This window comes from Argopecten irradians, chromosome 16 (assembly GCF_041381155.1).
Source record: "Argopecten irradians isolate NY chromosome 16, Ai_NY, whole genome shotgun sequence".
Lineage (NCBI taxonomy): Eukaryota > Metazoa > Mollusca > Bivalvia > Pectinida > Pectinidae > Argopecten > Argopecten irradians.
Window position 1 is genome coordinate 4,780,037 of NC_091149.1, and position 25,166 is coordinate 4,805,202.

At 36.5% G+C, this 25,166-nt stretch overlaps 1 protein-coding gene across 2 annotated transcripts; it reads right to left on the reverse strand.

The window, feature by feature from the left end:
• Window positions 1-613: 613 nt before the first annotated feature.
• Window positions 614-25,139, reverse strand: LOC138310629 (ubiquitin carboxyl-terminal hydrolase 37-like). 2 transcript variants are annotated; one of them, XM_069251911.1, is made up of 21 exons: window positions 25,007-25,139; window positions 23,471-23,650; window positions 22,865-23,045; window positions 20,996-21,104; window positions 19,987-20,064; window positions 19,500-19,649; window positions 18,987-19,136; window positions 17,332-17,466; window positions 16,508-16,634; window positions 14,202-14,374; window positions 12,979-13,044; window positions 12,474-12,605; window positions 11,787-11,954; window positions 7,623-7,782; window positions 6,737-6,859; window positions 5,792-5,882; window positions 3,892-4,710; window positions 2,826-2,944; window positions 2,262-2,331; window positions 1,681-1,819; window positions 614-766 (listed from the first exon to the last, which is right to left on the reverse strand). In XM_069251911.1, the coding sequence occupies exons 1-21, from the start codon at window positions 25,007-25,009 to the stop codon at window positions 706-708; spliced, it is 3,234 nt and encodes a 1,077-aa protein (XP_069108012.1). In that variant the 5' UTR covers window positions 25,010-25,139; the 3' UTR covers window positions 614-705. The 2 variants fall into 2 exon arrangements, with proteins under 2 accessions (XP_069108012.1, XP_069108011.1); XM_069251910.1 differs by having other exon boundaries at window positions 19,987-20,082.
• Window positions 25,140-25,166: the final 27 nt, after the last annotated feature.

Sequence of the window (25,166 nt, forward strand, 5' to 3'; positions counted from 1 at the left end):
TACCTACATGATTCCTACACACAAGGTAGGTAACTCTGTAATATGCAAAGACGGATTATTTGTCAGGATCTAATGAAGGGAAATAACAAAAAATTCACTGATACAAGTTTCAAATTATCTGTTGCACTGCAGTAAAGTCTCTTCTTAATCCCAGAATTGATAAAAATTTCATCCAACCATTGTTGGTATTCATATTACTTCTTCACAAGCAATAATTCTTCATGTGAAAATTACATGTGAATTTCATGTGAACTGGGCAAAAAAGTGAGTTTCACCAGAAAAATTCTCGCATGAATTTCATGTTAAATTCATATATTTTTTTTCATGTGAAGAAATATTGCTTATGTCATTGAGTAAATTCTACAGATGTTAAATTCATATATTTTTTTCATGTGAAGAAATATTGCTTATGTCATTGAGTAAATTCTACAGATGTTAAATTCATATATTTTTTTCATGTGAAGAAATATTGCTTATGTCATTGAGTAAATTCTACAGGTGGTAGCATAACTACACAAAACCTAAAGTTCTTTGATAGGGAGGATGTTTCATCGGAATGACTTTAACATGCAAAAATGTTCATGGTATAAAAAATCGAATTAAAACACCAGTATAAGAATCTAACAATTTTTTTAATTTGCCACTAAATATACAATTTACAACATTATCAGAAATATAAACAAATCACATTAAAGTTTTAAATTATTATTGCTTCCTTTTTTGGCTCTGAATGGCAAATTCATCTTTCAGATCCACATATATATCCCTGAAATACACAAAAACGATCAATTAGTTTTCAGACACACCAACAGACCCATACTCGATACTCCAGGGCTTCCAATCACTTACGATCTCTACACCCCTGGACTATCTCATAGTAAAACTGAAGGCAGCTCAGGGGAAAACGTCTTAACCAATCACAGGCCTGCAAAGATTTCCGTTGAAGAAAGCCCAACTTCAAAGCCACATTCAATCACTGTGTACCATTATACAGCTCTTTTGATGCACATTAAACGACCAAATTACCTGTTCTGTTATGTTACCTCCAGTTTTACTACAAGATAGTCCAGGGGTGTAGAGATTGTAAGTGATTGTAACCCCTTGTGTATAGAGGATGACAGACCTAGTGTACACCAACTTATTTTCTCAGCAACTTATATTCACTTTTTTTAGGATAAAGCATTTTCACAAGCGATTTAATTTCTTGATTTAGAGTTTTTTCTTGTATCTTATTGCTTGCAAAATACATGAAATTTAATCGCATCTGAAAAATGATGATTTATACTGTGTTTACTAAAACGAGCAATGTTATTGCAACTCAAGAAGCATTTCATACATTTCAAATTCTGAAAATTTTTGAAATTTCAGTTAAACTTATGAATACCATATTTTTACTGTATTTGTATGATTTAACTTATTTATTTTTTAAAATATCAGGAAATACTGATCTCAATGGTTCTTTTTTGGGGGGGATAATCTTTTTCTTTTGTGGTTCAACACAAGCCAACCATTGTGATTTCTGGCTCAGGTGTGAAATTCAAAAGGTCAGGGGTCATCTGCCTGATCAGTAGTTTTCTCCCACTCTAAAACCCCTCGCCCACTTAAATCCAGGCCTTCGCAAGTATAAGTTAACTAGTTTAGCAATCAATTTAAAATAAACTTTAAAGTTAATGGCCTTACTTGCTAAGGTAGAAGAAAATGTATCCACTCCTCTCGCGTTTGGAGCGTACCTCGGCCTCTGTAGATTTGGTGACGTGAGAGTCATCACAACTGAACCAGCCGCCCTTCTTGAGATCATAAACATCTGTGACGTAATGCCCTGAAATACACGAATCAGATTCAGGGGAGGGCACTCAAACAATAAATTAATTTGCATAGCAATAAACATTTATAGTATCCCCTTAAAAACCATCTGAATATTGAAAGTCGAGCAGATATTCTGTACAAAATTACACAGAACAAGACAAAAATCCACAGATTGGGATGTATCACCAGGACAATTTATAGTATCCCCTTAAAAACCATCTGAATATTGAAAGTAAAGCAGATAGTCTGTACAAAATTACACAGAACAAGACAAAAATTCACAGATTTGGATGTATCGCCTGGACAGCAATATGCAAAGAGTCAAAAATATTGTTTGAAGTTGGCCCAAGTGAACTTATTTTATAAATAACTGTATTGCTTGGAAACACAATTTCTATTTTTTTTTTCCATCTTGACCTTTGACCTTCTGATGGAGAAAATAATCCTAAGCTTACCTGCCACAGAAGTGCTACCCTGATGATTTACAATGCTCACTAGCTTGTACGAGTACGGGAGGTCACCTTTCTGTATAGACAAGAAATAATTAACATTGTATATTGTTATACCCCTCTAAAACACTTTCTAAATATAAACTCTATAGACAAAAAGGCTAATAAATGAACTGTTCTGTCGAGTGGTCCAAGAACTGTTAAAATTGACTGTTAAAATGTGCTGTTGGACCAGAATGACGTGACACCTACCGTTCATGACGTCAATGCATTGTTTTGGGTCAATGGGTATAACAAAACAATTATTGACTGAGTTTTCGGGCCTGAGATGATTTGTTGCCCTCAATCCCAGTCAACAACTGTATAATACACTATCTAACAAGAAGATTAAACCTGAACAATAAGGACAACAATAGAAAGGCAGAAGAATATCATTATTTTGTGAAGGAATTACTTGTTTCATAAAGAGTTATTGAAGCCATGGAATTTGAAGGTGTCCTCAACATGAATGATACTATATCAGAAGAAATGGATGGGTCTCATTTCTAGAAGGACAGCCTAAATACAAACCTCATTCTCCACTATCGGAAGGTCGAGATAGGTTTCCGTGTCTTCGCCGGATTGTGTTTGTGCTTCCTTCTGTTCAGGATAAGCATTCTCTTTATCTTCCAGCAACATCATCTGGAAATCTGTCAATAAATCAAACACTTGTGAATAACTTTCTCCCAATTTTGAAATTTATTGACTATAGATCTAGACCACATGGCCCCGATTTGTTAATATTTATTAAACAAAGTTAAGGAAATACATGTAGATCAATGTAGTTTGAATCTCTCATCAGGGGATTACTGTAATAATAAATGACAAGATATTGCCAGACATTTCATCAATTTCAGTAGGAACATGTACAATTTCCTATCCTTTCAAAACCCATTCTGAGCAGGAAAATGTGCTGTTTAAGATTTCTGCTGTACAATTCCGAATTTGCATATTACTGAGTTATCTGCACTTGCGAGTAGGTATTGACTTTGACGTCATGTGTTTGGGAGCGTAACGTCATACCTTTCGGAGAAAACGACGTGAATTGCACTCACGAAATAATGACGTAACAATCGATACCTACCCGCAAGGGAGCTAACTCTGTAATATATATGCAAAGACGGAATTAGACACACTGAGAAACCCTTGACTGAAGATCAGACTTAATTAAAGCAGATAACATGCTGCTTTGAATTTCTACTGTACTACCACAAATGAAAGTTTCCCCAATCGAAAATTTATCATTCAATTTCCTACAATGCTTTCCCTGGAAATGAAATTTATTCAGACCTACTTTTAAAGTAGGAATCATGTTGCTTTAGATTTCTACTGTAATATTAGCAATGAGAAAGTTTCCTTAATTGTAGATTTATTCCTCAACTCTGTATAATGCTTTCCATGGAAACATAATCAAATCAGACCTACTTTAAGTATGACTTGTGTTGCTTTAGATTTCTAATGTAATATAAGAAAGATTTCTTTATTGAAAATTTATACCTCGACTTCATATAATGCTTTTCATGGAATTTATTTTTCATTCAGACCTGTATTAAGCAGAAACCATGCTGCTTTAGATTTAAGCTGTGTTATAACTTACCGTCTTCATCTTCACAAAGTAGCTTGGCCAATTCTTTATCCTCTGTATCGTCCACCTTATCAGGTTGACCGACAACTGGACAATCGTCCGCCTGACCATTACACAATCCATCTTTGTCCAGAGTTATCTCCCCCTTCACCTCTGGACACTCGACTGAAGTATCAGTTTTAATCGTACTTTCACACAATTTATCAGACGTCGGATTTGAAAACTTTTTATTTAAATCATCAGTTGAATTTTCAACAAGTTCGGTTTTGAATTCCTCTTCCTTGTTCAAACTATTATCAGGTTTTTCTTTCGCAAAGAGGCAGGTTCGTGTAGATTTTGTTGTGACAGAGTCACTCAATGATTCAGATTTAGAAGACTTCGGAGTCTCTGGTGAAGTAAGATCTATGCACTGTCCACTGTTTACCTCAGAGGTGGATGTTTCACCTAAAACGTTGTCCACTTCCTCCTCAATCACATCCAACTTGACGTCTGACAACCTCCCTTTCCCATCAATACTGCTCTTTTCCTGAATATTGCTTGACTTCCTGATACACAATGGTGATTTTTGAAGAGTTTTCCCTGAGAACAAAGTTTTGTCTATTTTAACGCTGTGTTCCCTAGTCTGTGAAGAAACTGATCTATACACGTCCTCCTCTGGCGTCTTACTGGCTGCTTCACCTTCTAGATCGTCGTCCTCTGGTGTTTGGTGGTAATGTTCAACCTCCGAGGTTTCCTCCATGTGAGGGATGCGACTTGTTTCCATCAAACTTTGCTCTATAGCCAGACGCATTTGCTCCTCTTCTGACATATTCTGGATGGTCTTACCGTAATCTGGAATTAGGATTAAAATTACCTAGAAATGCTTTGAAAGACATAAATGAGAAGGAATACAGATGTTTTTTTGACATGATACAGGGCTTTCTTCAGCCTGATTTGGGGCTGAATCCATTCCCCATGGCAAATCCTTTTAATTTTTCCCAATTCAAGCCTTAAATTTCCCATAATCTAAGTTTATTGAAGACTATCCAAAAACATTGTATGAACTTAGTTGGCTAAGGCTTTAAATATTCGTGAATTGGCTTCAGAAAAGTACATAAACTACACTGAAAATAAAAAGTCTTATTTGTTATCTTTATTTTAAATTTCATACTTTTTCCCAAATCTTGGTTTTGTCGCACATTTTCCCAAACTAAGAGCCACAGGCCCCATTCCCAAAGTGAGAAAAAGCTCTGTTATAACCTGGGCAATTTATGCATTTTCAGCATGGTTTCAGTATAAATGGGAGTATAAATACAGCATGGATATGCTTAATTACTTCCACTCTATATTCAAACTAGTTATATAGTTACAGCATGTTTCTATTATTCAAATTAAGTTGGGATCATACTGCAAATATTTCATCTTTGCTTATTACAGAGTTAGCCCCCTTGCGGGTAGATATCGATTGTTACGTCAGTACTGTGTTAGCGCAATTCACGTCGTTTTTTCCCCCAAAGGTATGAGGTTACGCTCACAAACACATGACGTCACAAACAATACCTACCCATAAGGGCAGATAACTCTGTAATATGCAAATACTGTAATAGAATACTGTGACAGGGCTGCACGTTGAGCACTGAAATATGAACCTATAAAATAAATCTTATGATACTGTATAGCTGGTTAAATTTGCAGATATGATGGTGTTTTGCCAATTTCATGGGACATTGCTCTGGTCGAGGAAATTTGATCCCCAAAATAATGAGAAATGTTTTTATCATAGTAAACATTGATATCCAAATCGCGAAAAAATTGCTGAAATTTCATTTTCCCCAATTCACTTTAAATCACTTAAATTTTGAACCTAATATACAGTATATTAAAATTTATTCAAGAAAATTCAAAATGTACCCATTGTAAAAAAGGTACCTACCATGATCAAATTTCGACGCCTTCTCTTGCTCTGCTCGACTCATCTCCAATGCCTTCTGTAACTCGGACTCTTTGGTCTCATCTACATAATGCTGTAATCAGAGATTGATTGAATAAGTCGTATCATTCATGAACCAGTAGTATAGTTTAGGCTAGAAAACAACTTGATTGTAACTCTCAGATTCTGGATTCCGGCAACTATGATAAAGTTAGCAGAATTTGATATGTTACGACAAAAAGCAGTTGGTAGATCCTTTCTTAATTTTAATATTGTTTTATATTGAAGAAACCATGAGGGTCAAGTAATTAGCAATTGCAACTTTTTGTCATGTATTTTACTTTTTCAGGCAGAATGAACACGATTTCTATCGTGAACAATCTGCTCCTCCATCTTGGAATGTCTATCACTGAGAAGGTGGGTTAATCTAGTGCACGGAATACTAATTCTGAAGGCGAATGGTACAAATCCAGGCAACATCAGTGTTTGTTGAGACTGACAATGCTGAATTATTACCTCATCAGTATTTTTCATAAATCAAAAATTTTCATAAAAATATCAAGGCAGATCCTAGATCGTTAAATTTATAACAACCTTGAAAACTAACCTGTGAGCAATCATTAGCCTCCTGAAGATTGAGTTTCAGCCTTGAAAACTAACCTGTGAGCGATCATTAGCCTCCTGAAGACTGAGTTCCAGCCTTGAAAACTACCTGTGAGCGTCATCCTTGAAGACGAGTCCAGCTAAAAAACGTGAGCGATCTCCCTGAAGACTGATCAGCCTTGAAACTAACTGTGAGCGAGTAGCCTCCTGAAGACTGAGTTCCAGCCTTGAAAACTAACCTGTGAGCGATCATTAGCCTCCTGAAGACCGAGTTTCAGCCTTGAAAACTAACCTGTGAGCGATCATTAGCCTGCTGAAGACTGAGTTCCAGCCTTGAAAACTAACCTGTGAGCGATCGTTAGCCTCCTGAAGACTGAGTTCCAGGGCACGAGCCAGATCCTTGTCCTCTTCATCATCTGGTGCATCCTCTATCATCAGAGGCATATCAGCTTTGATGCTGTGGTCCTCCTGTCAACAGAGAAAGAGGCTACCATTCTATATCCATCCTCTCGCAGTAAATCACAAACTCACTCTTTGGCTTATGTCAGTGCGATACTGACCTGATAGCTTACATCAGAGCCTAACATAAGTGATGGCTTATGGCAGACATTTCAAAAATGTTAAATAACCAACATCAACAATTTCTTTTAGGTTTTTATCATTTTCATGCACAAATACTACAGCAATTCGGCATAATTCAAACATATTTCACTTGATGTTGAATTGAAATTTTGCATCATAATGATTTATGTTGACCAAGTTATCAAAGCATTTGTAAATAAAACTTTGTATTTTGATTTGTTTACAATTCGGACAATTAAACAAGGACATTTTGTAGTTAATAGCTTAGAATATTATGAATTGAATGTTGTGTCATAGAAGCTTCTTTTCATACTAACGGGTACCAAATATGATTCGCCTTATAGAACCATATATGATATAGGTTATTTCAATTCAGCTCTAATGTAAGCCAAGTTTCTTTCTGACGTAATTAAGCCATAAGGTGAGTTTCGAAATTTACCTAATATTACTAGAAGTAAATTTCTAATTCTCTGTGTTTGTAGAAAACACCAACTAGAGCAGACTTATAATCTTCTTTTTTTTGTTGACGTTCATTGCTTAACATCTTTTCTTGAAGAAAGTGTTGTGGTTGTAGTAGAGGTACATTTTAAAGCTATTTTTTTTTATTCAGAAATTTACAAAATCTGGTCATTAAATAATCTTAACTCACCCCCAGATCAAAAATCTTGGCTTTTTTGAAGGGTGTACTGGTCGCTACATCTTCCTTCTCGTCCTCCTCCAGTGGTCTTGTCTTCTTAAATCTGAAACTGTCGCCAAGCTGTAATCGTCGCCGTGGTGCACTGTCCTCAGAAGACAGAGTCTTGTCAGGTCTGTGGATTAAGTTAATCAGGGGTGTGTACAATTCTACTAGCCCGACGTCCGGGGCTAGTGAATTTCAGGTCAGGGCTAGTGGCTTCACGATCATTACTAGCCCGTGGGCTAGTGAAAATTTCTGTTAAAATCCTATATTCACATTGAAATTTCAGTTGTAAATCAGCAGTTTAGCTTTTTATTGCCAATTAGAATTCTACTAGCAGTAAATGTGTCGTCAAAACTGAAGCAAACGATATCGATGCATACCACAGGTGGTTCCCAAACGTAAATAACATTCTTCATCTAGGTGCATCAAACGTTTTGTTATGTAATTGATGAAAGTTAAGCGCTTGAGTGACCCAGATGGCCATGTGTTTGCCGATGTTGCTGACAGACAGGATACGGGAAAATCTAGATTTCTTGACTCTAGATAAGAATCAATTATGAAGTGACAGTTTTATTATCTAGCATCATTATCATTTTAGTGTTATAAATGTGAGTATATGAGGGTTGGATTCAGAAAGTACTACTGCTGTGAGATGGATAGCGAATCATTTTGAAGTGATTAAAATACACGGTAAAATGTTGTCATGTACACTTGCAGATACATAGGTATGCTTAGTTAACACAGTTGACACAAATTAACCCACTGAATGTTTTTCAAAATAACTTTAATAATGGTTTCATAATTATAGGTACAATATTTTTGCATATTTTCATCTATCTTTCGCATATTTTTATGATATATTGAAAACTTGTAAATGAAAATCAGCAGTACTAATTAATAATCATTTACAAAATATTTCATAGTAAATTGTAAAATAGATTTTGTGTAGTTCTTGGAATAAATCTATATGAAAATGGCATTATTTGATTCAAATACGAATGTATCATGCAAATGTTACTAGATAAAGGTTTTTTTCAATGCTCAGAAAATTAGGGAAAATAGGTAAGTGTTCAGTAAAACAGTAGTTTCAATTAAAGATTTTTTTACAGAATTTTCATGAACTGTACTATTTATTAAATTCATCATACCTATAAAAATGAAAACAGTAGGTAATAAATACTGATTGTTCACTTTACATTTTCCTGCTAAGCTTTTAATATCAAAGTTAAACTTTATTAGATATATACGGATTATGTTTTCTTTCTACTGATAGTTTTAAAGGAAATATCTGAGTGAAATAAGAACCATAATTTTAAATCTAAAGTATTTTGCATGTGATGGCATTGTTGCCTTGTCAATATTGAATCAAGAATGTTTTTACTAAATGAATACCTGGTACCTGTGAAACAATCTGTGCGATATCTTTATTAGCAGAATGGTATTTAACACACTGTTAGACATGTACTTGTTCTGTACAGGTTTGTAAAAAATCCAGATCGAGTAAAATGCACATATAACAAGAGGCCCAGAGGGCCTGTATCGCTCACCTGGTTTGTAATGCCAAGTAATGTTCTGAATACAGGTTCATTGTTTCTTTTCTGAAGGAATTTTAATATTAACCTCTAAATCCCCTATTAGGCCCCACCCCTCCTGCCCCCAGGGGGTCAGAGCCAAAATTTATACAAGTTCTGTTCCCCTTCCCCCATGGATGTTTGTGGCCAAATTTGGTCACAATCCAAGCAAAACTCTAGGACAAGTAGCGATTTATAGGATTTACCTCTATTTCCCCTATTGGGCCCCACCCGTCCTGCCCCTGGGGGGCCAGCGCCAAAACTTATACAAGTTCTGTTCCCCCAAGGATGTTTGTGGCCAAATTTGGTTACAATCCATACAGAACTCTATGACTAGTAGCAATTTATAGGATTTACCTCTATTTCCACTCTTGGGCCCCGCCCCTCCTGCCCCCCGGGACCAGAGCCAAAATTTATACAAACTCAGTTCTTATTCTCCCAAGGATATTTCTGGCCAAATTTGGTTACATTCCATGCGGAACTCTGTGACAAGTAGCGATTTAAAGGATTTACCTCTATTTCCCCTATTGGGCCCCGCCCCTCCTCCCCCCCCGGGGGGGTCAGAGCCACAATTTATACAAGTTCTGTTCCCCTTCCCCCAAGGATGTTTGTGGCCAAATTTGGTTTCAATCCATGCAGAACTCTATGACTAGTAGCGATTTAAAGGATTTACCTCTATTTCCCCTATTGGGCCCCGCCCCCTCCTGCCCCCGGGGGGTCAGAGCCAAAATTTATACAAGTTCTGTTTCCCTTCCCCCAAGGATGTTTGTGGCCAAATTTGGTTACATTTCATGCAGAACTCTATGACTAGTAGCGATTTAAAGGATTTACCTCTATTTCCCCTATTGGGCCCCGCCCCTCCTGCCCCCGGGGGGCCAGAGCCAAAATTTATACAAGTTCTGTTTCCCTTCCCCCAAGGATGTTTGTGGCCAAATTTGGTTCCAATCCATGCAGAACTCTATGACTAGTAGCGATTTAAAGGATTTACCTCTATTTCCCCTATTGGGCCCGGCCCCTCCTGCCCCCGGGGGGCCAGAGCCAAAATTTATACAAGTTCTGTTTCCCTTCCCCCAAGGATGTTTGTGGCCAAATTTGGTTCCAATCCATGCAGAAATCTATGACTAGTAGCGATTTAAAGGATTTACCTCTATTTCCCCTATTGGGCCCCGCCCCTCCTGCCCCTGGGGGATCAGAGCCAAAATTTATACAAGTTCTGTTCCCCTTCACCCAAGGATGTTTGTGGCTGATTTTGGTTACAATCAATGCCAAACTCTAGGACAAGTAGCGATTTAAAGGATTTACCTCTATTTCCCCTATTGGGCCCCGCCCCTCATGCCCCCGGGGGGTCAGAGCCAAAATTTATACAAGTTCTGTTCCCCCTCCCCCAAGGATGTTTGTGGCCAAATTTGGTTACAATCCATGCAGAACTCTAGGACAAGTAGCGATTTATAGGAAATGTTGACGGACGGACGGACGGACGGACGGACGACGGACGACGGACGACGGACGACGGACGCCGCGCCATGACATAAGCTCACCGGCCCTTCGGGCCAGGTGAGCTAAAAACTAACAAAAAATAGGGCTAGTAGACTTCTGATCAGGGCTAGTGAAAAATTGATGCTACTAGCCCTTGGGCTAGTGCAAAATTTTCAGAATTGTACACCCCTGTTAATACATATATTTATAACACTTCAAGTTTATCATTAAAGGGCCACTACCTTTCCGAAACGGCTTTTAATTTTTAAAATAGGAGTGTAAAACGAGACCAATAATTTTGTTATTAACTATACATTTACCAGCACACTTATCATCACCTTCGGAACTGTTTAATTAGAATAAATAAAATGTTAATTTTCATAACGCGGGTCGTTTTATGTTTCCCGCCGTCGTCCTAAATGCTGCGCGGTAGTTGACTATCACTGCGCCAGACGGCAAAACAGCGAAATGAATCTCCACTGTTATCGTACATTAGACAGGAAATCTTGCATATGTTTGGTGTTGTAACCTCATCTTAAGCCATCGATATATATTTTCTTTTGTTATTAATGTTTTAAAGAAACCTTTAAAGTTTTGCTCCGGAAAGGTAGTGGGCCTTTAAGGTTAAATTCAGAAATTATACATGTCAAATCATGATGTGATATCATCATTTATTTTGCATTGAAATCTGGAGACCACACAATTCACAAAAAGTAAGTATCCACGAATATTTCATGTTGTGCAGTATATCTCATTTTGACAAGACACTGGTACATTATTAGGTAAGTAGACAACTTGTTTGGTCTGTTTTTGTTTTGTATTTTACAGCCCAGTTTCATGAACATTCCTTAAATTTAATCGCTTAACTTCAAATTTTCCATACAGATTTTAAGGATGGCTCCTTAATTTAAGATTTTTTTCTTGACCTTTGTAATGCTTTCCGGTGGGGAAATTTAAGTTTAAGGATTCCTTAAAGTTAAGGAATGTTCATGAAATTGGGCCCTGTACGTACATTTTGTATTGCTCAGGGAATGACACGACATTGGTGCATGATTAGGTAAGAAGACAATTATTGGTCTGTACATACGTTTTATATTGCTCAGGACAATGCAGCAGGGCCGGGTAAGGTGGAAACGTGGTCTCCTCACAGTGTGGGTCTAACGACAGGAAGCGAGAGATACTGATACTCTGGGCCGTCTTCGTGTTGATATAACTCTGGTCAAAGTTGTATCTCTTCAGGTGGAGCACAAGGACCCTGAAACAAATTATCAGGTAAATATCAGAGACACAGAAAATAACATCAGCAATTAAATCATAATTAAAATATAATTTTTAATAGTACAAAAATGGTCTTTAAAAGATAAATGTCCCTATCATGAAAATGGAATGCTACATGGGGAAGTCAGACAGGCAACTCCCCTGCTGTCCTTTTTCTTGTAATACTAAATTTTTAATTGTGCCAATTGTAGAATAGCCAAATGTATGTCAACAGATGAATTGAAAATCATTAATTTCTAACTTCTCTGTGTGAGATGCCATCCCCCTGTAATCAAACACATTATACAGCAAAACCACCTGTTTGATGAGACCACTTTCTTGGGGTGCTAAAATCGAAATTTTCAACCCAATTTACCCTGTATATAAGACCACTTGGCTATAGAGATAAATATCTTTGTGGAACTTTGCCCCTGGGGTGGTCTCAATGTATGGATTTTTGTCCTCAGGGTGGTCGTTATTTATAGGTTTGACTCCAGTATATATATCTTTCACCTACCTTGGAAGCCTGGTAAATTTATGAGTGACCTCAGATTTATTACTTCCACATTTTTCACAGGTGTACTCTATGGACTCGGATCGGAAGAATAAATCCAGTGCATTCTGAATGGAAGACGGATCACCATTTTTCCTAATAAGAAAAAGAAAATATTATCTAAATTAAAGTCAAATGAAAAATAAAATCACTGACTGACTAAAACTTTTGAAAGCGTTTTCTTTTAACAAAATACTTTTCTCCTTGCTTGCAGTTTGCCTCCCCTTTGAGTTATATTGAACAATAAGAATATTTTTTTTTTTTATACTTTTCCAGCATTTCATAACTGCAAAACAGATGCACATATTGCAAACAGTCATACTCAAGACCATTTTATTTTAAATAAGTTTACAATGTATTTTTCTCATTTTAAGGTTAAGACCAACTTTTACTTTTAGTAAAACATAAGACTTTAAAACCTTCAAATTTGAACTGAACAAATTTAAATTATGTTGTGAGTTCTACCAACCTTCGCCTTGGCATGTCGACAGAGAGGTCATTAAACTGCTCTGCTTTTGTAACCACTTCCTGACAACTGGAAAGAGAACATTACATTAACAGATTAATTGGTATCAATCATCACTATTTTCCCATATATATATATATATAGCTATAGATATATTACAAATGTTACTTGGATTAAAAAAAGACATCACCTAATTCTTCTAGATTGGCGATCATTATTTTCAATCCAGTTTAAGAAATTTCTTTAATTGTAATTTGTTTTATTGTAAAAGAGCAAAAATGTTCAAACTTAGATCTGTTCAAATCACTTGGTTTCAACTACTGGCCTTCATCCTCAGTTCACTTCCTAGGGGATCTAACGACATTATTTTAAGAGGTCATTAAGAGGTCATTAGGTCATGTTCTGATGACCTTTACACACCCATCTACTTTACTTTCAAGTGGACTTTTCTATCAGACGGTGTCAATTGCATTGATTCTAAGGGGCAAGTCCCAATTGGAAAGAGTCTTCAGTGTACCTTATATGTATTGATGCAAGAGTTTTAATTCATATTTCCAATTTCAAATATTGAAAGTATACAAAATCTGGAAAAAGCTAACCTAGAAAACATCTCTCACGTTATGAAATTAATATTGATATAATCCCCGTCTGTGTAGAGACATATTTAAGGAGGAACAGGGATAAAATTTTAATTCAATTTCTGATCAAAGCGTGTAGAAAAAGATTTGAGAAAAGAAGATAACACTGAGAAGCTATAATATAATATTTACAGTTTGCATTGACATGGACTCAATAATCATGCTTTCTAGTATTATCTTTATCAGTGTATAATGTTAGCACAACACGCGCGGCGATTCTATTGTTACTTGAATAGTCAATGGTGTAGCAACGTGGGGTCATGACCCCACTTTTGGCGGGAGCATATGAATGACTCGATTCCAATCAACTGTTCAATCGAATTCGTTGACGATGATGGGAGAGAAAAAATAATATTCATTTACTTGAAAAACTGTAAATATAAGGAATAGATGTTTATTTTGTTGAGGTAATGAGGGTATAATGATAATGGAGCACGTGTAAATTATGTAACCCCGGCGAAGCCTTAAATAATAGTTCTGATCTATGTGTAGAAAACGATTTGAGGGTTGGGGATAGCTTACAGAAACTATAATTCCGATCAATGTGTGCAGAGAAGATTTGAGGATTAACACAACTTGAGATCTTACTTGAGACATGTGATCGAGTGAAGGACCTCCATCTCAAAGTTCTGTACAGTGGGGTTGATGTACTGTGTATCTGTGTCCGACTCGTCTCTGTGAGGACTGGGGGTGGAGCTCGCAACCTTTGTCACTTCTTCCTTCAGCTGGTCCAAAACCTGACCAAGGAACTCGTGGGCGTCCTGGAATATCACCAACAGTAAAACTTTTTCTGTTATTTAGAAAATGATTGCCTATCAACAAGTTCACTTCTAGGTTTACTACATAACACATGAGAGTACTTTCATTTTGTAGATTTCAGACACTTTGACCATTCAAATTTCAGATAGTCAACCATTTGGCCCTGTTGTGGACTGGAGAACAGCCCTTTAATGTCAGATAGTTAGAACATTCGGCCCTAAGTCGGAAGGATATCTGTAGATGTCAGGACAGGTTAGGTTGACTGTTCAGCCGGCCCTAAGTCGGAAAGGATATCTGTAGATGTCAGGACAGGTTAGGTTGACTGTTCAGCCGGCCCTAAGTCGGAAGGATATCTGTAGATGTCAGGACAGGTTAGGTTGACTGTTCAGCCGGCCCTAAGTTGGAAGGATATCTGTAGATGTCAGGACAGGTTAGGTTGACTGTTTCAGCGGCCTAAGTCGGAAGGATATCTGTAGATGTCAGGACAGGTTAGGTTGACTGTTCAGCCGGCCCTAAGTTGGAAGGATATCTGTAGATGTCAGGACAGGTTAGGTTGACTGCTCAGCCGGCCCTAAGTCGGAAGGATATCTGTAGATGTCAGGACAAGTTAGGTTGACTGTTCAGCCGGCCCTAAGTCGGAAGGATATCTGTAGATGTCGGGGACAGGTTAGGTTGACTGTTCAGCCGGCCCTAAGTCGGAAGGATATCTGTAGATGTCAGGACAGGTTAGGTTGACTGTTCAGCCGGCCCTAAGTTGGAAGGATATCTGTAGATGTCAGGACAGGTTAGGTTGACTGTTCAGCCTGCCCTAAGTCGGAAGGATATCTGTAGATGTCAGGACAGGTTAGGTTGACTGTTCAGCCGGCCCTAAGTTGGAAGGATATCTGTAGATGTAAGGACAGGTTAGGTTGACTGCTCAGCCGGCCCTAAGTCGGAAGGATATCTGTAGATGTCAGGACAGGTTAGGTTGACTGTTCAGCCGGCCCTAAGTCGGAAGGATATCTGTAGATGTCAGGACAGGTTAGGTTGACTGTTCAGCCGGCCCTAAGTTGGAAGGATATCTGTAGATGTCAGGACAGGTTAGGTTGACTGTTCAGCCGGCCCTAAGTCGGAAGGATATCTGTAGATGTCAGGACAGGTTAGGTTGACTGTTCAGCCGGCCCTAAGTCGGAAGGATATCTGTAGATGTCAGGACAGGTTTAGGTTGACTGTTCAGCCGGCCCTAAGTCGGAAGGATATCTGTAGATGTCAGGACAGGTTAGGTTGACTGTTCAGCCGGCCCTTAGTTGGAAGGATATCTGTAGATGTCAGGACAGGTTAGGTTGAATTTTCAGCCGGCCCTAAGTCGGAAGGATATCTGTAGATGTCAGGACAGGTTAGGTTGACTGTTCAGCCGGCCCTAAGTTTGGAAGGATATCTGTAGATGTCAGGACAGGTTAGGTTGACTGCTCAGCCGGCCCTAAGTCGGAAGGATATCTGTAGATGTCAGGACAAGTTAGGTTGACTGTTCAGCCGGCCCTAAGTCGGAAGGATATCTGTAGATGTCAGGACAGGTTAGGTTGACTGTTCAGCCGGCCCTAAGTCGGAAGGATATATGTAGATGTCAGGACAGGTTAGGTTGACTGTTCAGCCGGCCCTAAGTCGGAAGGATATCTGTAGATGTCAGGACAGGTTAGGTTGACTGTTCAGCCGGCCCTAAGTTGGAAGGATATCTGTAGATGTCAGGACAGGTTAGGTTGACTGTTCAGCCGGCCCTAAGTCGGAAGGATATCTGTAGATGTCAGGACAGGTTAGGTTGACTGTTCAGCCGGCCCTAAGTCGGAAGGATATCTGTAGATGTCAGGACAGGTTAGGTTGACTGTTCAGCCGGCCCTAAGTCGGAAGGATATCTGTAGATGTCAGGACAGGTTAGGTTGACTGTTCAGCCGGCCCTAAGTCGGAAGGATATCTGTAGATGTCAGGACAGGTTAGGTTGCCTGTTCAGCTCAGAGGTGAAAGACTGGTTGTGTACAATCAGACAGCTTTACTATTCAGTCCAATGGCGGAGGATAGAGGATGAAAACTAAATTCTGAAAAAATTACCAAGCTTATAAACATCTATCAAAATTCATAACTTTATCAAGAAAGTAACCTACATGTTGTTGATAGCCTGAAAATCTTTTGGCAGTTGTGGATATTGCAGACTTGACGTTTCGCAGCATGTCTCGCCTCACATGTTCAGGTACAGTCTTACTCCGAGATCGGAGTAGTTTATACAGAGCACTGCAATTCAAACAAACATTTCTGTCAGATGTTTCAACTCTTATGAATGGAAAACATTATTTTGCCATGAATCTCAGAGAGATTAAACTTATAAATTACACAATAGCAAAATAAATGTATTTTATTTCGAAGAGTGATTGATTAAATACAGGAGTTTCGAGATACCAAAACATTGTGGGTAGACAATATGGCTTAAGTATTTAGTCTATTTACCGTCAATTAGTCCCAATTTTTAGTGAATGCGACGTCAAAATATGACATCACAGTTACCAGAAACTGTAAATTCTACTTCACCAAAGTCATTTTGTCATATCCAAATTGACCTATTTGAAAGATCTTCAGAGCACTTAGCTTGCCATTTCGAGTTTACCTTGATTGCTCAAATTTGTATCATATGAACTATTTTGTGGCCCTCAACAACCTATTATTAATTTTCAACCATCTATTAAAAAATTAGTGAGAACCCTGAAAATATCCCGGATTGGATTTCATTATTGACCAAGTAAACAGAATCCAGCAGTACAGAAAGTTTACATTCCAAATGGTTTGGATCATGGAGGGCCCACTATACACTTTAAATCAAATCCTTGGATTTACCATAGATCTGTCCACAGGGGGATAATGTGGTTTTACTGTAATTTGAAAGGGACATATATATCGTTTGTCCTTACAATGGTATAAAAGGAGGACACATTACCTGTAGAGAGACTGAGAATGGAGAGACTTCATCACTCGGCTATTGGAGAATAGTAAATCGTTGGAAAATGTATCCAGGCAGAATAGTGACTGTAGAATTGCATTCATGTAGCATGTATTCCCGAGGTTTGAGAACCTGAAGTAGAAAATAAAAGTTTCTCTGACTTGACTGTCAATTAATTTAGCATCATTTTTTGCTGGAAATTCCAAATATGGGAAAACAATATGAATTGGGACATGAAATTGTCTTAATATTTCTACGAGTTTAATGTACCGTCATGTAAAAGTTTCTGGGTATAATATTTCTATCCATTCAAATGCAATAAATAAGTACTTGTTTTAGCTATTTTTTGTAGGTAGGTAATTTAGACACTCAACAAGGACATAGTCATTCAGATCCCCCGCCACTGGAGAACTAAATCAATTCATGCATTAATTTTATATGCTAGTAAGAGTATAGGTATTAAAACCCAACTGCAATTGAAGAATATATACAAAACATATTTATGTTTTTTTTTAACAAAGTGAAACCAACTTTGAAAATATTTGCTTCTTTGAAAAATACCAGAATTGATCTTAGCTTTAACAAAGTTCAGCAGCTAAAAGTGTGATTTTTGATTTGTTTTAAACAGCAACGAGTTACATAGGAATTAAGTGAATGTTCATAGTAATTGAGTTTGATATATCTGAGTTTTACTGCATGCATATTAAATAAAAAGTAAAGCATAATACAAAATTAGAAGTCCTACATAAAATGTGTCAATGAAGTTTCATGGAAATATCTCTGCTGGTTTTAGAGTTGTGCTCCGGAAACGATTCTTACACAAAAATCTGCCATTTTCAGCAATGTTTCCATGGTTACAGAAAAAAGTACAAAAAGTGAAAACCTTAAAAATAGCAAAAGGCACTACTAGACCATAAGACTAATGTGCCTATGGAGTTCCGTGCATATATCTCAACCGGTTTTCCAGTTATGCTGCGGAAACGAACCTGGTACAAAAATATGATATTTTCAGCAATGTTTCCATAGTTACGGAAATAGTGCAAAAAATGAAAACCTTAAAATAGCAAAAGGCACTACTAGACCATAAGAACAATGTGTCTATGAAGTTTCATGGAAATATCTCTGCTGGTTTTAGAGTTATGCTCCGGAATGAACCTGGTACAAAAATATATTTTCAGCAATGTTTCCATGGTTACGGAAAAAATGCAAAAAATGAAAGCCTAAAAATAGCAAAAGGCACTACTAGACCATAAGACCAATGTGTGTATGAAGTTTCGTGAAAATATCTCTTCTGGTTTTAGAGTTATGCTCCGGAAACGATTCCTACGGACAGACAGACGGACGGACGGACGGACGGAACCCATTTGTATATCCCCGCCAACTTCGTTGGGTGGGGGATAATTATCTGACAATATCTCAAATGATATTTATGAAATACAGAAAAAAAACAACATTTTTTTGCTCAAAATATAATGATATCACAAACGATATCTATCATCAAGGGAGATAACTCTTTAATATGCAAATGACAGTATTATTATGTTAAGAATTTTTTTCAACAAAATTATCTAATACTGCTAATCCTGTAAAGAATTCTTCAGCTGCAAAAAAATGAATTTTGTTTTTTTCCCCGGACCATGGACAGTAATTACCCTTGTAAACTTTTGGGCTGGGTTTGAAGCTGGTTGTTCCCAGAAGGAGTGGTATTAGACTTGTTCCAAGTGTAATTGATAGAGTCAGACAAACGAGGTCTTTTCTGTAGAGTTGGGTCCGGCATCATACCAGGTGTCCGCTTCAAATTACTGCAACACGATATATTCATACAACTTCAAAATTTTTATGATACAGTCATACGACTGCACTAACTAAAACTTAGCAGGATCTTGGTGGCAAGATCACAAACCAATCTTACGTCAAAAACCGTCTTAAAGTTCAGACTTAGCCAATCAAAAATACCAGTAAGTGTACTTTATTAAAAGTTAACATTTATAAGAGGACATCGGAAAGTACAGTACGCCAACTTTTTCTTTCATGGCTACTACTCAACTTCACTATTTCCATTCCAATACAAGTTCATGAAGATCAATGTTCGTGAGGTGGATAGCATACAAATAACTTGACATTGCGAAATCCCCACAACTATATGAGGAGTTGAGTTAGAATACCTTGACATTGCAAAAGCCCCGTAACTACGAGGAGTGGAGGTAGTTGAACTACTGTAGAATCCTGAGGTCTCAATCTGTTGGAGGTGATTACGGGCCTTCTCCATTCCATTCTGTAGATACTTCTGGCTCTTCTCCTTACAAACCTGGCCTCTGTAGAACAAAATTATGTCATATACATTGAGTAACAGTTGTACAGCTAACGAAACCTATAACTTCTCCTTAGAAACCTGGCCTTTGTTAAACAAAATGATGGCATAAACGTTAAATAACAGTTGTACAGCTATCAAAACCTGTAACTATAAATTGTATAAGCTTGCTGTCTTTTTATTGATGGTTTAGGAAAAGTTAAATTTTTTTGTTTAATTGGTTTATCATCTGATATCAAAGCAGTGTTAGTAACCCCTGGAGTATCAAGGATGTATTTATGATAACATGAGTATTTTATAGACATTTAGGAAATCAATCATGTTCCTAAAACATGTTTTACCTGTTCTGGTTTTCTTTGAACTCATTTTCATCGTCTGTATCTTCAAACAACGATATCTCTTCTGGTTTCTTCTTCACACTGAAATCATAACAGGGTCTAAATCTAATCATGATACTTTTCTTCTAAATAATCTTGATATAACTAATTTACAATTAAAATATCTTCTTTTAAACTAACTTGAAATTTTGAAACCAGTAATGTTTGAATGCTATCATATATGCTCCAAATTAGCCACCGCTTTTCAAACAATTGATCTAAAAGCATGCTGGACATAAGTTTACATATAATGATATTTAAAGGCCCACTACCGGAGCAAAACATAAAAAGTTTCTTTAAAACGTTAATAACATCAGAAAATATGTATCGATTGCCTAAGATGAGGTTACAACACCAAGCATATGCAAGATTTACTGTGTAATATAAGACAACAGTGGAGAGTCATTTCACTGTTTTGCCGTCTGGCACAGTGATAGTCATCTACCGTGCGGTATTTAAGACACCGGCGGGAAACATAAGACGACCTGCATTATGAAAATTAACAATTTATTTTTTAAATCAAATTGTTCAGAATTCGAAGGTGATGATACGTGTAGTAGTAACGGTAAGTTAATAACTTTTGTGTTTCTTCAAAATTATCAATCTCATTTCACATTCCAATTTTAAGAATTAAAAGCCATTTCGGAAAGATAGTGGCCTTTTAATAAGTTATATGACTACCAACTAAGAATAATTATGACAGGAAATTCAAATATGAAACCCACCGATCAACAGTGTATATGTATACCATGTATTGTGTAAATAATTATACATATCTTGGAAACAAATGTGATGATGGAAGACAGTTTTATGACTCTTGTCCTATTTGGCCTTCAAACTTGCTATCTACGGCACATAACCACCTGGCCAAACAAACCAGCAGGTTACACCACTGTGCCACACCAACGTCCCTCAAAATAGGGCATTTCAATGACTAAGTCACAGATAGTCCGATAATGTTTACTAGTAATACCTTGTAAAGTTGGAGTCCTTTGCAAGTCCCAGTTTAGAAGGTGTCTTTGTACCAGTTTGTGACCAACCATTAACACACACTGTAGCGGCGTTCTGTTGACTGTCAGACGCTACAATCACAATATTTACATCGTATTATAACTAGGGCTGTTACGAGTATCCGAGTACTCGAGTATTCACGAATTATTGAGAAAGATCGGATACGAATATTCGTTACTCCTGATATTTGTGGATCGTGATCTTTCAAAAGCAAAAAAATAATACCTTCTTTAATGCTGTCATTGCTCAAAAATGTGACGGAATGTACACTAAAGTCTGAATATCATCGATGTTTTTACTTTGAAGTAGACCGGAAGTACACAAGAGCTGCGTGAAGTAAAGCTAGCAACATGTTATTTTCGTACCCACGCTTCGATGCAATGTTGTGAATTCTTCATAAAATAATAATGATAAAATATAATTATTGACTTCTAGAGATGCAAAAGAATATTATCAATTTTGTTTTCCTTACGGGTCGGAAATATCTAAAAATACGAATATATTATATTAGGCAACTGAGTACTGTAGATGTGAACCCCATGTCAAAAACGAAAGGTAGGCTAATTATGAGTCAAAATCATAAATCACCTGATTAAAAATAAAAACTATAGGCCTAGAACCAAAGTAAATTGTAACTACTCTTATAGATTTTAAATATTTTTTTTCTTAATTTCAATGTTTTTCTGTATTTGACCAAAATAAAAGTAACAATGAAATGTTTTGATATGGTGATTTATGCCTTACCATGATAATTTATATACAGTGTACCTGTTCACAGATGGTTTGGCTTTGATTCATGCCGTTATTGATGTGCAGTAGTATTTTTGAGATGACGTTATTTCAAAATTCAAATGATTTGATTTTTTTACAGTTACAGCTGTGCCTGAATCCTGCTGTACTTCACCTGTAACTCTATTGCTTAATGATATAATGTAAAATTGCTAAAATTGGTTTCATTATCAATACAAACAGTTTTACTTCAATTGAATCTTTTGCTTGTATCTAACTGGTGATTCGTGGTCCGATCTGTGAATCGTCAACCCTGAATCGTGGATCGGATCGCCACATGTTAGACAATCCACAGTCCTAATTATAACTATTTATATCCCCAGAAATCATGGTCGTGTTAAGACATCATTGATTGTAAATGATCTTTTTAACTCATTCACCCCTAAAATTTTATAATGAACTGTTCTAAACCTTGATATAGGAGAGTCTAAATGTGTCTTCAAGGGTGAACAAGTTAATAATTTAAACTGAAGACAAAGTGCTCTCTTGAATTATCACCACCTGAAATAATTGTCACATTGATACTTACATGCAAGGGCAAATAAGGCCATACGAAAAAATATTTGTGTTTCCGGTAACCCGACTGACCCTAAAAAATCAGTGCCTACTCATAAACTTTTTATCAGTTTTGTCCTCAAGCAAACAAATATAAACCTAAATTTTGTTTGGTTTTGCACAAAATCAGAAATTTTGGTACAAATTCTGTAAATTTAAGACACCAATAATTCCCTAGGATTCAAATCCATGGTTTATATAAGGTTGAATAAAGTCTATTTCAGTTTTTCACTGCAAGAAACTGGGATAAAGAGAAAAAATATTAAAAGGAAAAAAAAAAAAAAAAAAATCCCTACCTACTGACCCTTCATTTTTAAAGGGTTTTACTGGAAACAAGAATATTTTTTTATTTGGCCTAACCATAATATACAGGATACAGAAAAAGCAAACAGAAGAATACTTAGAGAATTTTCTGTGAAGCTTTTTTTTTCAAATAAAATTTAACATTTAAGCTAAAATAGCCATATAGAGAAGAATAAGGATATACCTGCTTTTCCAGCACAGATGTCTTTAATCAGTTGGTCTATCACAGACATTGGTTGAGAAAATTGCGTTCCATTCACACTGCCCTCAGGTTTAAACTGGATAGCTGAATGTTCAGATTTGTTTCTCAGGTTGATAACGAGTTGATTTTTACAGATAACTCCTTCAATATTTGTTTTATTCACCTACAAAGAAAATCAAACATTTGGACAATTGTGTTAATAATTCAGTCACAGATGATATCACATAAGAGCCACAACACTGATACCAAATATTTACCACGTTATTTTTTTCTTGTCAATCAAATAAATGGTGTATAAATCAAAAATGAATTCAAAAATTCAAATCTTATTTTTTCTGCTATTTTTCTAAAAACAACTTCTTTACAAATACTGATTTATTTTAACTTGATATACTTGTAACATGAATGAAACATGAAATTTTGTTACAGGGCAATGAAAAGAAAATGGGGAAAAGCAAACTAGGAATGTTAACATAAACTCTGATTACACCAATTGAGTTCAACATTTAGTTAAACTTATTGTGACACATGTACATATAAATATTACAATTTTTATTTTGAGTCAAATATTATTTGAGTAATCATTACCTCAGTTGAGATGACAGATTTGTTTGGCGCCGTACAGTAAAAGACTTCCAGTTTCCATCGGCCATTCACAAAGTGGACACAAACACTTCCAGTCTTCCATTTCCCTGATCCTATTGTAATCCCTCTCTGCTTTACTTGACCTTGGCAGGCATACTTCTTACCGACATCCCATTTCATCACCTATCATACCAAATATGGCGTTTATTTATTGGGATCAATTATTATAATTAGCTTCAATTGTAAACAAAATTATTGTGATCTAGGACATCCTGGATAGGTGTGATTATCACCAAAACTGACCATGTAGTAGAACCGGATTGAGTCAATCATCAGTGACCAAGTATATCAGCGGTAGAGCATTTCATGATCAGCTAGTGCTCAGAGGTCCTGGGTTTGAATTCCGGTCTGACCGCTATATTTTCTCCTTGCCTGCTACACATTGCTATTGGAGAAAACACAATTGCAATAGCATTGCATTTTGAATTCTATTTAATTCCATTTAATGAATTGGTCGGCATGTCTTACATCTAGTTCAATGTTGGTTTTTTAGAGTTACTTCCCTTCACTTACTAGTGCCAGTATCAAATCTGACACACTGCCGATCCTGACCAAGAACAATGTCCGTGTTTGCTTTTTTATTAAACAAAATGGAAAAAGTTACATTTTATGTGTGTTAGTCTGTTACTGAATCAAACCTATATGATCATGCATGAGTACATCATTTTAGTCCAATTAAGATACACTTGAAACTTCAAGTTGATAGAGATTCATTCAATCGCAATCTACCGATAGTATGTTGTAATGTTACACCCTGGATCACAAGAAAAGGGGTCACGCAACAGCTGAAGCAGATAAAATATTAAAAGCATTTTTTTCAATTAATTAGAATGTGTTATATTTCTGTTGTATACATCATACAGCTTAAAATGGAAATGTAACAAGATTCAATTGCCTTCGTTATATTTTAAACGAAAAAAAAGACAAATACCACATACAGTCCATCATAAAACTCAGGTGTTTGTAAAAGTTTCTTATTTTATATTTTTTCCAGGAAATTTTATTCAGGGGAAATAAAATTAATGTTCATGGGATTTTTTTTGCGCTCAACTTTGATTTTTAATCAGTTCACAAAATGAATATTATGCACATAATTTGATGATATAAATAAATATATATATATTGTATTCGAATAGCCCACGTGGGTACGAGAAATATTAATTTAATTAGACATTTCGGTCCCCTTAAAATATAACGGACTTATGCTAAAATCTAGAATTTGGTGGTCAACCAAATAATTATAATGTGATAATAAAGTTCTAAGAATATCGTTCAACCAGCATCACATATAAAAAAATTCGTCATCTACTGTTATATTGTACATAATGGACATTTTCTAAAACAATAACAAATTGGCCGGGATGCAAGGGGGGGGGGTTGCGGCAGGCGGCGGCCATTGCGATTCATTTTGTCTGAATAGCCCAACTCTCATTTCCGACTACCAGTTGATTCAATATAAATATATGATAAAACCCTTACCATCTCGACGATCAGACAGAAAAATAATAATTTTCTACATTATTCCAGTGCTTTCATCTTTTCTCCAAAGATAACTCTTCTTTCGCGGGGAAAACACAGGAAATCGAGACAACTTCCGTCAGATAATTTCGACCAATCAGAGACCGTCTGTCAATTAACT

What these genes read in the sequence shown, in the direction of transcription:
- LOC138310629 (XM_069251910.1), bottom strand. An exon ending in CAGCCCAAAAGTTTACAAGG is followed by an intron (nt 17,467 to 18,986) that starts GTAATTACTGTC and finishes TTTCTACTTCAG; the next exon opens with GTTCTCAAACCTCGGGAATA. An exon ending in CCAAGATTTTTGATCTGGGG is followed by an intron (nt 6,860 to 7,622) that starts GTGAGTTAAGAT and finishes CTCTGTTGACAG; the next exon opens with GAGGACCACAGCATCAAAGC.